Raw genomic sequence first — 14,615 nt, forward strand, 5'->3', positions numbered from 1 at the left:
CCATGTGGCCCATCAAACACAAAATTCAACAAAACACTTGCACTCCATGCAGAATATATTGGCCCCAGTATTAAAACGAGACAGATTCTGGTATAAATGAGCAAAAACACTGATGATTTAGGAAAGATCAAAACTGGACACCACCGAGTTAATTAGAGACACTGTCAGTTATTTAACATTTCCACTGAGAGTACTGTTGAAAGCCTGGTTGAGAGGACAGGGCTCAAATGAAGCAGACGTCCGGTTTATGCTTTTTTTCTCTGATATCTCTGAGATCTGACTTATTCCTCAAATACAGACTCCCCGTAGTTCCCTTTTGTTGCTGTACTGCAGACTCGATTCATGCAGCCCATGAGAATCACAACAGGACATCCTTTATCTCGCCACATGGACTGGTTGACATGCAACAATCAAAGAAAAATACACAAAAACCACAATGGTGTTGGGTTGCAGCAGGCCTCAATGTTGTTATTGTCATTAAAGCGAGTGAAAAATGGCGTTCTGTCTATTCAGGAGTTCATCATCAGGTTACTGGAAAAGGAATGTGAACTTCTGCATGCAGTCACATAGCTGCCTTCACAAAGGAGTTTTCTTCACGAATACGATGAGAATTTCCAGGAAAGTGACTATCTCGCATCTGATTGCATCATGCATCTAACGTTGAAGCGTGAAGATTCTTCTCTACTTTCTTATCTCAGAACTCGATGGATCTGACCTCCACGGCAAAATGGATGCAACATTTCCAGTTTTTCCGTGGTAGATGTACACATGGTCATTAGTAGATGTCTCACAAGAATCATGCTTTATAGTGCATGACATGTCCAACTAGAGTCATTTCCTTTGCTTTCAGTGTTCCTAAGAACAGTATGCCTTATGGGCAAAATACGCTCTCACAGAAAGCCCCAGCTGTTACTCACAGCGCAGTTAAGTTGGAGTGTGTCATAACTCAATGCACAATCCAATCTGTACTGCTTTTACCTCCAAAAAGCCACCCGGTGGAGTGCATTCTGCAGCAGCAAGACCTGGACCAGGGATCCCAATAACTGTGCTTTGCTTTTGACATATAATAAATGCTAAAGCAACATCAGTGTGTGGCCTGATGTCCAGCTTGCTTTCCAGACAGTTCGGTGTGTCATTACCCCTGCGTTAACAGGAAATTTACAAGCAATGTCTGGCCACAACTAGCATCAGGGCCTGCCAACATTATACCCACCCCTTTCCTTAGAAGACAAACAGAAAGAAAGAAAGAAAGAAAGAAAGAAAGAAAGAAAGAAAGAAAGAAAGAAAGAAAGAAAGAAAGAAAGAAACAGAGTTTAGCTTCATGCTCAGGCAATTCCCTGAAATCAGCTTGTTATCTTTAGTGTCAGCTTAGATCCTGGTCCCACTTACAAGTGCTCATGAGCATATTAAATATACACTTCTTCTCAGGGAGCCCCTATAGCTCAGTTAGTAGGGTGTGCACCCCATGCATTGAGGCTGTCAGTCCTCAATGCATGGTTCAACTCCCACCTGCAGCTCATTTGCTTTATGTCATTCCCTCTCTCTCTGCCCCCCTTCCTATCACATCCTCAGCTGTCTCTATCATAAAGGCTAAAAGCCCAAAAATATAATAATACACAATACTTTTTATATTGAAGGAACCTCAAATGTTACCTCAAATTGACTGCAGCTGGGGGCCATTGCCACCTTTCCTCACTAAGTTTTACTTGGCTGCAGACTTGTTTTTGTTGTCTGAACTGTTTATTCATCTGCACATTGTCTATGATATTGTGGGGGACTCATTAAGATTTGACCATTAGAAGTGCTCCACCATGGTTCTGTACTGCCACTGTGGCTCAGCCTGCTTAGAAATCAGGTCAGAAGTTGCATCATGCATGCAGTATGTCATACCTTTTTTTGGATATAAATCATATCCATACATTCTGAGATCATCACCCTGTGCTGTCATCTGTTACCGTCAAGTCAGATTTTTTTGAAAAAGGATTTACTGTACAGAGAAGCTATGCGTCATCTCTGTCAGCCGCTCCTGTATTTATGGCCTAATTTTCCATCAGTGGCAAAACCGGTAAAATATATCTCAGGTTCCTTTTGCTGATACATGCTTTTAAACTTACAGCTCTGCCAAAGTTTCACTCTTCATTTTGCTAGATTTCTGCACAGTTCACACCTTTGCTGTTGTTTTTTAATTTGACCCATGTTTTGTGCATGAAGTAGCGCTGAATGCCTCGTATTCTGCTGTGTGTCACCGTACATACTGTATGTGCATGAAAAATCGATCTTGGCTAAGTTTGGTTACTGCGCGACATTAAGAGAAAACAACGTAGGACTTAAAAAAAGATTTAAGAATTGATTTAACTGTGTTGAAAAAGAGAAGGACGTTTTTACTTTATGCCGTGTATCGTCCTATATCAATAAATCGAGAAAACAAAGAGGTGACACGGAGCAGTGGAGCCAAGCCCTACTGGCCTCTTATTTGGAAGAGAACAACTGTTGTGACCTCTGAGCATCACATAACTTACTGTTTGATTTCTGCTGAAAGATTCGCGGGATGATAACATCAGATGGCAGAGGAGTGTGTGTGTGTTCCATGTGGGTGAAATGTGTGTTGACTGTGTCAAAACAGGCACAGACTTTTCTCCAACGCCCATGAGCCTTTTTAGTTTTTAGTTACCGATATTTGATGTTGACAACACACCCTTTCTTGTTCAAACACGGGCTTCAGGCTTTTTTTATTTCAAATGTGCAAGTCTTTAATCACATATCAGCAGGGTTCACTGCTTGTGCTCATCTCTTCATCATTACATCTCAGTGTTTGACTTTCGGTGACAGTTATTTTTTAGTCAGCCGTGAGGGCCATATACATGGGTGTGGGGCGCTGAGTAATAACACGAGGTTGCGATGCTGTAGCAATCAGCTAAATGGGTCTAAAGGTTTAACGTGTAAAGATAAAAATGGGGGTTTATGTCACCATATTAGTGAGTTCACTTTCACAAGGAAACAAATAAAATCGATCTGCTCTCTGTGCTTGAGGGTGACACGTTTAAAGCTACTTCTAGTGAACTTTTATTACTAAAGATCTTATTGTAAAAAATGTGTGCAAAAGGATTTTAATACCAGTAACAAAAATGAGATCTAGCTCTAAAACCCATCATGCTTGGTTTTTAATACAGTTAAACAATACTGAGCAACTTTAGCCTTAGCTACTGGCTAAATATGAATAAAAACCCACACCTTGACTATACCATAATGTTTTTGTTTTTTTTTTGATAATTTTGTGTGGGAAAATGGGAACATGAACTAATAAAGCTCTCACAATATCAGCCTTAAAGGTACAGTCTCACATTTTTATGGATTAAACAAACAAGATATAAGGCGCTAGTAGGTGGATTTTGTTACCATTTCACAGAACTAGGCTGGCTATTTCCTCCAGCTTCTAGGTTTTGTGCTAAGCTAAGATAAGCTAAGATAAGCTAAGCTAAGATAACTGGCTGCTGGTTGTTATATATATTTAAAAGACAGGTGTGACTCGTGTAATTCCAAACCAAAGAGCAAGCAAGTATTTCCCAAAATGCTGAATTTCTCCTGTGGATTCTCCTTCATTACTTGATCTTGAGACTATTTTAAGCCACTGTTCTTACGTGGCACCTATTCCTTAATCTACCTGTATAATCAAATCACCACACAGCAAACCTGGATACATGAAATATTCCAGTGTAAGGATACTGGACACAGTGCACAGAGGGGAGGAACAGGGGTTAAAATCATAGGCCCTGCAGCTCATTTTCACCTCTAAGAAGGTGAATCCAGCCATGGATGTGAACACATGCAGTGATCTGTCAGTTTAAAGGCCGAGTTTGAGGGTTGTTTTGGGTTCCTCTTACATGTTGTTGATCATTCATCGCATCTGTACACACCAGCTAATGGCAATTCCAATGAAATGTTTTGAATTTATCTCAGTTTAAATCTTTATACAACAGGGCGCCACAAAATAATCAAGGAGTTTCCTATACTGTGTTCCCGAAGGTTGCTGCAGGGGAATCCCATGCAGCACAAAGAGGATATTACCATTTCACTTTAATTACCTTGCCTATTACAATGGTATCATGTGAGATTTCAGTCTCTTATCTCTTGTTATCTCTTGTTAGCAATGCATGTGGGTGGCCCACATTGCTAGAGCAGTAAAGCAATACAACTTCAACTTTCATTATCAAGATGGAGTTTTACAGTATCACAAGTATTTTAAGCTTATTTATGACCCTTTATTGCCAAAATGCATGTGAATATTCACCTGGGAAGTGTTTTTTTTATGTTAACAGGGCAGTAAATGTTGACAGTAATTTCTATAGTTGGCTGAGAGAGGAAATAAAAAGCATGGTTTGGGTCATTTTCAATCATTTATTGCATCAGTGAGCTCATGCTCATTTCTTTATCAAAGAAGTACGCATTCACATACACGTACACATACGCAGCAGCTTGTGGATGAGTAACTGGGATTGATTGGACTGAGCAGGCTGGTGGCACCATCGTGAGGCAGAGCAAACCACATGCCTGCCCAAGTGTGTTCTGCGCTCTTACATCAGCTCTGAGTTCAGGCTGCAAACTGCAGAGAGACCACAAGATGTCTCTGTTTAGCCACAGAGACCGCACACTGTGGAGGGAAGCATAAAGAGATGTTTCAATGTGAGCTATGTAAGATACCTAATGTGCAACTTGCTGCCTTTTTTCACACTTGCGTAACTTTATTATTATTAGTATTGTTACTATTAGGCTGATATAAGTTGAAGTAATTGTTTGTTATCATGAAGGTTTCCAATGTTTGTCCTTCTCGTGCTCCCATACAGTGGAGGACAAAGCTCTACCCATATTTTTACTTAAGTAAAGGTAGAAATACTCCATTACAAGTAATAATCCAGAATTCAAATTTTCCTGAAAGTGAAAGCACAGAAGTATCATGTACTCAAAGTATCAAAAGCAAAGTGTCAGAAGTAAAGAATCAAAGTAAAAGTACTCATTATGCAGAATCCTTCATCTCTGCCGCGCCGTGCCGTCACTTTGTGTGAGCATGCACATCATGTTAAAGCAGCTCCAAGTGTCAAATTAACACAGCATACATGTTCCTCATATCAGAGTCATTACAACTTTTATTCACCTACATTTATTTGATAACTTTAGTTGCTACTATAAAAAATCTATTTAAAAAAATGATGATGTACAATTATAGGCTAAGATAAGATTAAGATAATGAGACATGAGAATAAGACTTTATTAACCCCTGGGGGTAAATTCATAAGCTACCCTGCGCTATACTGTGTAAAGCCATTACTTTTGACAGCTGCAACATTAAAGTGATGAGCACTCAGTAATTATAATCCAATAATATGACATTCATTATTCTAAAAAGGGTCTCTGCATAAGGAGCACTTTCACATGATGCTGGTACTTTTACTTAAGGGACATGTTGACTGCAGGACTTTTTCCTCTTAACATCCTGATCCATTAGGATATTAAAGTAAATAAAATGAATTATTTGGATTACATATTATGGTGGACAGCAGTGGGAGGCAGTCTGGACTCTGGGTGTTACCTGGGGGGGCGTGTCGCCACACCTGAGCTCTGCGTGCTGCGCAGAAAATGAAGCGCCTGCTGTCACCTGTCAGCAGGTGCCATCCGTGCGCTTCTCCTCCACCCCTCGACTACTCCCATCAGCCTTTAATGACCGGATCACCAGCGGAGAAGCAGCTGCTGTGAGTCGCGTCCGTGGCAGAGATGGCGGCGAAGGGATCACCCAAAAAGTCTCTGAAAAGTTTCTTCTCCAGGAGCGACGACAGCGCGAGCGCTCCGGCGGAGAAGAACGTGGACAAGAGCGAGGGAGAGAAGAAGAAGTTTAAACTCCTCAGTTTCAAGGTGAAGTCGAAGAAACCCCCTGCCTCCGAGAAGCCGGCCGCTGAGAAGCAGGAGGCGCTCAGGTACGCTCGCAGATTGTGAACTCTCAGGCTCCTCGTGCAGCAGTTTGCGACGCTTTTAAGAGGCAGAAAGCTGCAAGCAGCTGCTCCAGATTTACTGCTTTCAAGCTTTTCAGTGAGCCCACATTGTTGTAGTCAAGCTGCCGGCAAACACCTATGTTACACTACCTGTGCGCATCTTGTGGGGAGTTTTGAATTGATGCGGTTTCATTGAAGGGCTTCAGCACACTGGTGTTGAGTGAGACATCAGTGCCCTTGTAGCTCATTAAGATCAGTGTTGACATTTAACGACAGTGTTTAATTACCTTAAAGAGGTATTTCCTGCACCGTGCCATATCAGCGTCCTTAGATGTACCAAGACTTTGAGGATGATTCGGCTGATGGTGATTTATGGTCCACAGGGACAGTTCTGTCTAGACAGCATGTCCTTAAAGTCCAGTCTCTCAGTCATTGTGTAATTGTGCAAAAGAGCAGCTGAAATATGCAGAAATGCTCTGAAAGATGGCAGAATCCTTCAGGGACATGCAGTAAAATGGCTTATGAACACATTGCACCACTATTAGGCATGTGATGTTGTTTTTAATCCAAATACTTAAACTCTTCAACGTCATACATAAAGGTAACTGTTTCCTCGAGCTAAAACAATTAGCTTCATCAACAGAAAAGTTATCAGCAGATATTTTGATTGTCTATTATTTTTTTTAAGCCATTTTCTGTGTAAAGGTGCCAAAAATTCTCTGGTTTTAGCTTCTTCATCTGAATATTTTCTTGCTTTGGGAAACTAGTGTTGATATCCAACATAATGAAAATCACTGTTGCCTGCAGTGCCAGTGTCAAAGAGTTTAAATGTCAATAGGGAGACAAATGAAGTGACAGCAATGCGTGATTCTGGATTTCTGGGATTCTTTTCTGTTAGCAGTGAAAAATGTGATGCTATGCGCTGGAGGCAGGCTGCAGAGCGACAAAGCCATCGCCTCAAACAGAGCTAGAAGCACCATCTGCTAAACTGTGATCGGCCCCTTTGTCAACAGCACAGGCTGCTTGGCACGCTAGACAAACAGCCAAACGATCGACTTAAGATTATGGTCCAAAACAAAGTTTATCTGAATGACGGCCATTATATATTTGTGATTAGCCAATAATGGCAGATAGGTGAGGAAAGTGTAGGAATCCAAAGTACTGATAGACCCACCTTTCATGTTGCCTTAGTCCATCAATGCAACTCTCAGTGGGCTGTACTGATAAAGCTGATATAATCACCAAATCCATCATTTGCTTTCAAAGCCATCAATGGGCTAAAATTGTAATTCCTGTTGATATATAATGCTTGCAAGCATTGAATACAGTCATTAGAACCACAATGTTCTGAGACCAGAGCATTAAATAATGTCTCTACATAAGTGGAGCATTTTCAGGACTTTCAGCATCTTAATCATCAATCATCAGCATCAATAACAAACATGCCATGAATACACGTAAAATGCTGTATGTAAAATTTCAGTTTGGAAGCGATCAGCGCTCTCGGCATCACCGTGTTGCTCTGAAATGTTTACAGAGGAGTAAGGACACAGCGCCCTGTTTAATCCTCATGCAATATATAACCAAAGGAGTGTGCATAAACACACAGGCGAGGCGATGTGTTTATACAGACCACATGCTATGACAATGTAAGCTTGTTAGTGGTGTGGTTGTGAGGCCGACGGAAGGACGACCGGTGTTTGCACGGGCACAAAATATAAATGACGGGCTGACACTGCGAGACCCGCCTTCGCACAAAAGAGTCGTGCACAGGGGTTTGGGAGGGTACAACCTAGCAGGGCATGGAGGAAACACATTCAGTTAGACAGATGACTATTAGTGAACAAAAAGTTTCATGTTAGAACAAATTTTCAGGAGAAAAAACATGATCAATTAAAAGGGAATGGAAAGAATAATGTCATTTCTCTTTATAGCCTCCCTGGTTGTTAATCACTCTTTGAAATGAGCTGTTAGCTATTACAGTGCATGAATGCATCCTTTAAAGGTAAATTAAGCAGGATTTTCATAAAGAAAAAAACATTTATGCTCTAAAATGAAAGTAATCCCTCTCAATCGTCACTTGTGGCCCACTAGAAGTGAGTGGCGGTGTATTTTTTTGCCTGTATTTTCTTACTTTCTTCTCGTTTTGCTGTGGTCAGAACGTTTCTGGGCTGCAGCCTTTGGGCAGTGGGAGTGTAGCCCCCAGAAAACAGCACCAAAGTGAGGTTTGGAGTTTATAAAAAGGTACAACATAAGCAACAGGAAACCAAGGGGAAGCGACAAAAATGGCGGACACTGCACGGTTTATCTTTATCTGCCGACGCTGTAGATGAATGTCCTAGATCAGAGTTAAATCCAGACATGGACTAAATATGTTTTTGTTGTTAGTTGAGGATTTAGTTTTAATCCTTATCCAGGGTTTTATCCGGCAAGGATTTGAGGATTTCAGCGTCTAAGAAACATGTCTTCAAGTTATTTTGTTTCACATAGTTCAAAGGGATGCCAAAGTCACATTAGACTTTTTTCAAGCTGCCGAGGAAACACCCACGTTCCCTTTTCAAACATGTCAAACACACCCACCGTTTGAGTATCTGGAAAGGTCTGGAGTTGTGGATTAATAGAGGTGCTGTGGAGAAACCTGCCTCTCCACATGCCTGTTGCATTGTCATGGAACTGCTAATCAATTACACAATTGCAGACATACACACACACACACACACACACACACACACCATCGTGCCAATGGATACAAGTCAGCAGCATGTTAGTCACAGTGGAAGCTCAGATGTTGCAACTCAACTGTGTTTTAGTATCTGACCTTATTCAGGACAGTCGAGCTCAGCATGAGTCACTGTTCTGTGGAACCTGTTGTCTGAGAGCAGGAAGTGCACGCACACACACACACACACACACACACACACACACACACACACACACACACACACACACACACCTCAGTAGGAATACTTGACGATCCTTTCGTTTTATTCATCGTTATATTTTTTGTATTGCCACATGCCAAGAAACCTTTTTGCCAACTGATAGAAGATTAAAACGCCACGGAATTGCCTCAACTGATGTCACTCGAGTCAGCATCAGCGGGGGCTGAGGATGACAACTTTGAAAATGAAAAAAAATCTAGTGATGTGAAGTTAGAAAGAAGTTAAGTCTGTAGCCTGCTCCCCCGTTCTGCTTGCGACTAGCTTAGCCCGAGGCAACGTTAGCTGCTACTAGACGCTCGAATCGTTACTATTGTTACCAAATGCCACTGCGGTTAATGTAGGCATGAGGTTTTCTGGTTCTGCTGCTTTGACTGTGATCTTTTTTTCTTTTGTTCATTGTCACTCTGAAAAGTTACAGACTTTGCTCTTTTAGTTGATAAGCATTTGCCCTAACATAAATAGCATAAACCGCTGTTTTTGAACAGGATACTTTTAGTTTATTCTTTAATGAAATGTTCCCAAGAAATGCACTAAGCCACTCCTGTCTCCTACAGATTTATACTATTGTCAGGCCATCATTGGCAGGTCAAGCGGCAGTAGAGGAATCCATAAAAATGGATTCAGCAAAGTTAAAGATAGATTTGACTGTAAAATCAATGGTGGGCTTCAAGCGGTGACACTGGAGTTCATTCTGTATCTGTTCCATTCAGTCTATTGTTCTTGGTTAAACAGGGGCATTGATTTCAAATGACACCACAGACGAACTCACATGATTAACTATCAGTCACACAAAATATATAGATAAGCTCTTGTTCAGTGGAGGGATCACTTCTTTTTCTGCTAAGATTTGATAATTTCTTAACACAATGGAACTGAAGTTGTGAACTAATGCATGCTCCTTGTGCATTTCACTCACTGACTAAAGCAAAGCTAAGCAGTGTTGCAGTAGCTGAAGGCAAAATATTTCATTTTCTTAGTTCTGACATGCCCCTGTCTGTCAGTTCAAAGGTCAGGAGCAGTTAGCATTCATCAGCTGTTGCTGCTGCAGGCATGTGCTTCTACTGCAGAGGACGAAGGTCAAAGCGGCATCAGTCTGCCTTTTGTGTTTGGAGTGAGTAAGTCAGTAAGTGAAAGCTGTGTGTTCTTAATGATGAAAATAAACAAACATTTACTTTAAAACACTCCTTTCGGACAATAGCACTTAGCAGCACTGGTGGAAATGCAGCACAAAGGCTCTTAATAGATAACGGCAACATATTGTTACTGAAAACTTTTAATGGCCACGTACTTGGCCATTAAAAGTAGTCGTGACGTACTTTTCCTCAACAGACTGTACACTGTACAAAACAGAGTAGAAGCAAATGTCGTCTCCTTTAGGTCTTATGCATGTCTCACATGCTTGAGTATCAGACATAACTATACCCACAGACTGTTTACATAATGTTAAAAGTCATCCAACAGGATTTTAGAGAAAGAGTAATCCATGTTTTTGCCAAGAGCGAAATGAGAAGATGGGTGCCACTGTCTTGTCTGCGCAGTAATGTAGCTGGTTGGCCTAGCTTAGCATAAAGACTGGTAGACAGTTAGCCAAAACATTGTGCACCTCTAAAGCTTTCATCTCGTTTGTTTAGACTTAAACCAAAGAGAACAATAAAATCAAAGAAAAACTCATTTAATGGGGAGCTAAAAACAAAAAAGAGATGTAATGTTGATGTAATGTAATTGAGCACATTTCCAAAAATGTCGAACTGTCCCTGTGACCTGACCGAGATGGTGCATGTCTCACTCTATGTGCGTAGAGAAAACATGTGGTTTGGCTCCAGCAAGTGTCGGTTTGCCAGTTTGTGGGTAGAGATGCAAATATCTGAAATGTTTGACAGCTCTAGGCCTCACGTTAGCTCCCCCCCGCCCTCTCTCACTCTCTCACCCTCTCTCTCTCTATCTCTCTGTCTTATGCAAACAAACATTTTCTCATTTTACTGCACAGCCAGCGAACGCACAGAGGCCACTTGCATCCCTTGGCTACATCCTGTTGAACTTGGTCCAAATCAAGACATTCACGTGATTGTTATTTTCCGAGTGTCAGCTAGTGTAAGTTTACAGAGAGGATGGCTCTCCGTGTCCTGTATCCTGTGTGTTGGCATGTAAACACAACAAAGATATGACCCGTCCTCTTATCTCTGGACATCTTTTCTTACCACTAACCACATGCTGTCTCACATACTGCAGTGGTTAATAGCTTGACTGACTTGGCAGGCTGCTGTTGATGAAAAATACACAACATTCGGTGGCTGTTTGACTGCAAAAAATGTGCATGTGGAGGCTTGTCTGTGCGCATACATGCATCTATATGAGCCTGTCATGTTATACAACATAAGACGCTTAAGGCATTTAAACATCAAAGAGGGGTAATGGTCACCTGTCTGGGTTCAGGAAAATGTCTAGTTCCTACTTGTTAGCACAACAGCAGATGAAATGGCATGCATGTGTGTGCGCTCGTGCACAGGTTTTGAAGTCACACTGGCCTATAAATGACGGCGATGCCGCTAATGTTTGCTTGTTATGTGGCTTCCTGTTTGGTATCCAATTGTGCAAAGGAAACCCTGCCTTTGTATTTAAAGCAACCTTTGTACGAATTGTTTGGTATGATGAAAGCTGGTGATTATTGACGGAGCCTCTCTGTTGACTCTGAAGCCCCTGTAGCCTCACACTGCCGCCCACGTCCCAGGACACGAGCCTGATGACTGAACGAAGCCGCAGCCTGCTGCTTCACAGCAATAACAGAATTAATCTTAATTAGAAGCCAGTTTTTGTTTTAAGCGGCAGCTAATGTAGCTCCCAAGCAAGTTTTCATATTTGTTAGCTTTGTCCTGATGACATAATTTGCCTTTGACATATACAAAAGTCACACTTAACATGGAACGCCGTTCTAAGAAACACAAACTCACTCTCTGCTCAGCCGGTTCTGTTCAACATTCCCTAAGCAGTGATTCACTGCTTTATTTTGCTCAGCAGCATATTTCCCCTCTTTTCAAAGCTGCACAACAGAATGGCATATATGTATAATATTCTGCATGAACTGTAGCAGTATAGTGCTGCACATGAGTCAAGAGATCTCTGAAATGAGTTTCATTTGTCTCAGAAATTCACTTTTTTCACTTTTACAGTATATCAACCAAACTGTCGCCCCACACACTCAGTTTAATTGTACTGTTTATTAACTCATTTTTCTGCTGTGGGAAACAGTCAAAAATACTATCTTAGCTGATGTATGCTCACGTGGATTCAGTCAGTAGAGACTTTTCTAATTTTCCGTTTTTCTTTGTGCCCCTCAGTGCTGTCGAGTCCAGTGATGCTGCAGAGGACAGAGAGGAAAGAAGCAAGAGGTCTTCTCTTTATGGCACGGCACCCAGGTCAAAGGTCAGTCAAGCTGTTTTCATTGTTGATTTCTTTTCACGGGGAGTTACTAAACCAGACAGGGTCAAAACCTTGTATATGGTTGGGTCGTGTATGGTCAGTGTGCTCCTGCCCACTCCTCACTTTAAAAGCATCTTGAGGGCATAATTGATGGTTGTTTGCAGCCAGCTGGGAAAGTCAAAAGTCAAAGAGAACGAAAGATGCCGCTACACGTGTGTTCGCCGCCATCTGGAAGCTCCAACACTCGACCAGCCAACACTGTAACTTCCTCACTCAGTCGGTCAGAAATGTCCAACAGCCCGCCTTTTTTCAGCTTTTAAATGTTTCAGATGGCACAGGCGAGCCAGAAAGACTGGATCTGTGTGTGTATGTGTGTTTTAAGGTTTTAAAAGTGAAACAGAAGGTGTTTTACAGACGTACACTCAGCGTGCAACCCTAAAGGGGCAATATGTGTGGACAGAATTTCAGTTTAAAATGTTCAAACAAAGACTTGTATGTGTTTTGTTGAGGAGATATCTACTGAAGTTAGCATGCTAACCAGCTGGCTGCACTAATATCTTTTTTTTTACCTCAGGGGCAATAGTCTGATATAGCCTCCATAGTGGACCAGAGTCCTGGTTTGAGCCACAGTAAATCACCTCGATCGGCACTTTTTTCCCTGTCATCAAACCGGCCTGCGAATGTCTCGAGGCTGGACCAGCTGCTGGGCCCAGCTCCACTGCACATGGTGTAAACACCAACAACTTAGTCAGCTAATAGGCTCACTAGCTGCACACCTAGCTGAGCTAACTAGCTAACAGCAGCTAGAAGCTACAGCCACCATGCTGGTGGTATGCTGCCCCCTGTTGTTTGGAGTGACCTTTGACAGGTGGCCGTTACATACTGCACTTTTCAGTAAAAAAATGTGCTGCAGGCATGAAGCCACTCAGTCTCTCTGTGTCCCACTGTGCTGGGTGAATAGTGTGAAAGAGGGGAATGAAGTGTCTTATTTTCAAGAATGTTGTATTAGATCGTTCTGTCTCAAAATTCATTGTTTACAGTTTGTATTTTAGTCAACAAAATCCAATAAGTTTAATTTGTACAGACTCATTTCACCTATAATGTCTCAATAGGCTTCATATACCCCCATCAGCACTGGTTTCAGACCCTTCTGCCTCCCATCTGACGGCTGGAGAATGAAGAATGAAGTTTGAACAATTACATATGAACATATCTGAAATACAGGAGGATGAAATTAAGTTAAAAAGGTGAAATGGCAACAGTGGAACAATAACACCTCGCAACATATTGACTATTCCAGAACACTTTTCTCTAAAATAAAGTTCTAGGAAGGGATTTAGAAGATGCTCATAATGTAGCCTGTCTGATCTCAGTAGGCAGAGTGTCTCCGGGCTCTAACAGTGAAGGCCAGGACACCTTTGCACACAAGCCAGGATCTGGGAACAACCAGCAGAACCACCGATCTATGGGAATGGTGGCGTATAAGGAGTCATAAAAATACGTTTTGTCAGCCTGGGGATCATCATTCAGTGATAAAATATGGGCTTTAATTACACAGTACTATAACGACAACAGTTATACACGATATAAATTTGTCATTCGTCCTGTCAAGCTTGGCAGTCAGAAGATGATGGCTACTTGCCAGACTGGTAACCAGTTTTAAAACCTACTGCTTTGTCCTGTCCTGAAATGACCTCTTTGTATTGACGTATCACCAGTTTCCTCATCAGTTCATGTCGGTGCCACAGCTTCGATGCTTCCTGCTGTAGAAATACTGAATGGAGAAGATCTGTTAGCATTCCTTACTGCACTGTATGCCTGATTTGACTGATCCAGAAAGGCTTTGAGACAAAAATGTTGAAGGATGTGGACGTGCTGTCGATGAAGCATCTGAAAACTTTGTCTTTCCATTCTGCCTGGGAGGCAAACAGGATTACATTCCTGTTGAAACTTGATGTTAGCCCCTGTGGCGACAAATGTCAAACACGATATGGCAAGTTTCGGTTTAAATTCTCAATTTGCATTTGTTCCTCAGGTGTATCACATCTGTCTAATGACATGCATGGAACAGAAACCACACAACAGGAACCACTCGGGGTGGTTTATTTCTCGTAGATTAATTATTTTAGTTGGTAAAAGTAATTGTGGCAATTTGTTTTTCAGGCCTGTATGTTTTCTCTCAGCTCTCTAAAGATCACATCAGAAACTTGTCTGATACAGAATATTCTTGGGGCTAAATTTTGCTTGTGATGGATGAGTTAAATGACCCTTTATT

At 41.6% G+C, this 14,615-nt stretch overlaps 1 protein-coding gene across 1 annotated transcript in view; it reads left to right on the forward strand.

Annotated features, from left to right (window-relative positions):
- Positions 1-5,734: 5,734 nt before the first annotated feature.
- Positions 5,735-14,615, forward strand: part of crybg2 (crystallin beta-gamma domain containing 2) — a 42,474-nt gene continuing 33,593 nt past the window's right edge. Inside the window, exons 1-2 of the mRNA XM_070985008.1 lie at positions 5,735-5,966; positions 12,259-12,343. Of these exons, the coding sequence (XP_070841109.1) occupies positions 5,767-5,966; positions 12,259-12,343 (285 nt within the window). The 5' untranslated portion in view covers positions 5,735-5,766. The remainder of the gene's footprint in view (positions 5,967-12,258; positions 12,344-14,615) is intronic.

This window comes from Chaetodon trifascialis, chromosome 17 (assembly GCF_039877785.1).
Source record: "Chaetodon trifascialis isolate fChaTrf1 chromosome 17, fChaTrf1.hap1, whole genome shotgun sequence".
Classification (NCBI taxonomy): domain Eukaryota; kingdom Metazoa; phylum Chordata; class Actinopteri; order Chaetodontiformes; family Chaetodontidae; genus Chaetodon; species Chaetodon trifascialis.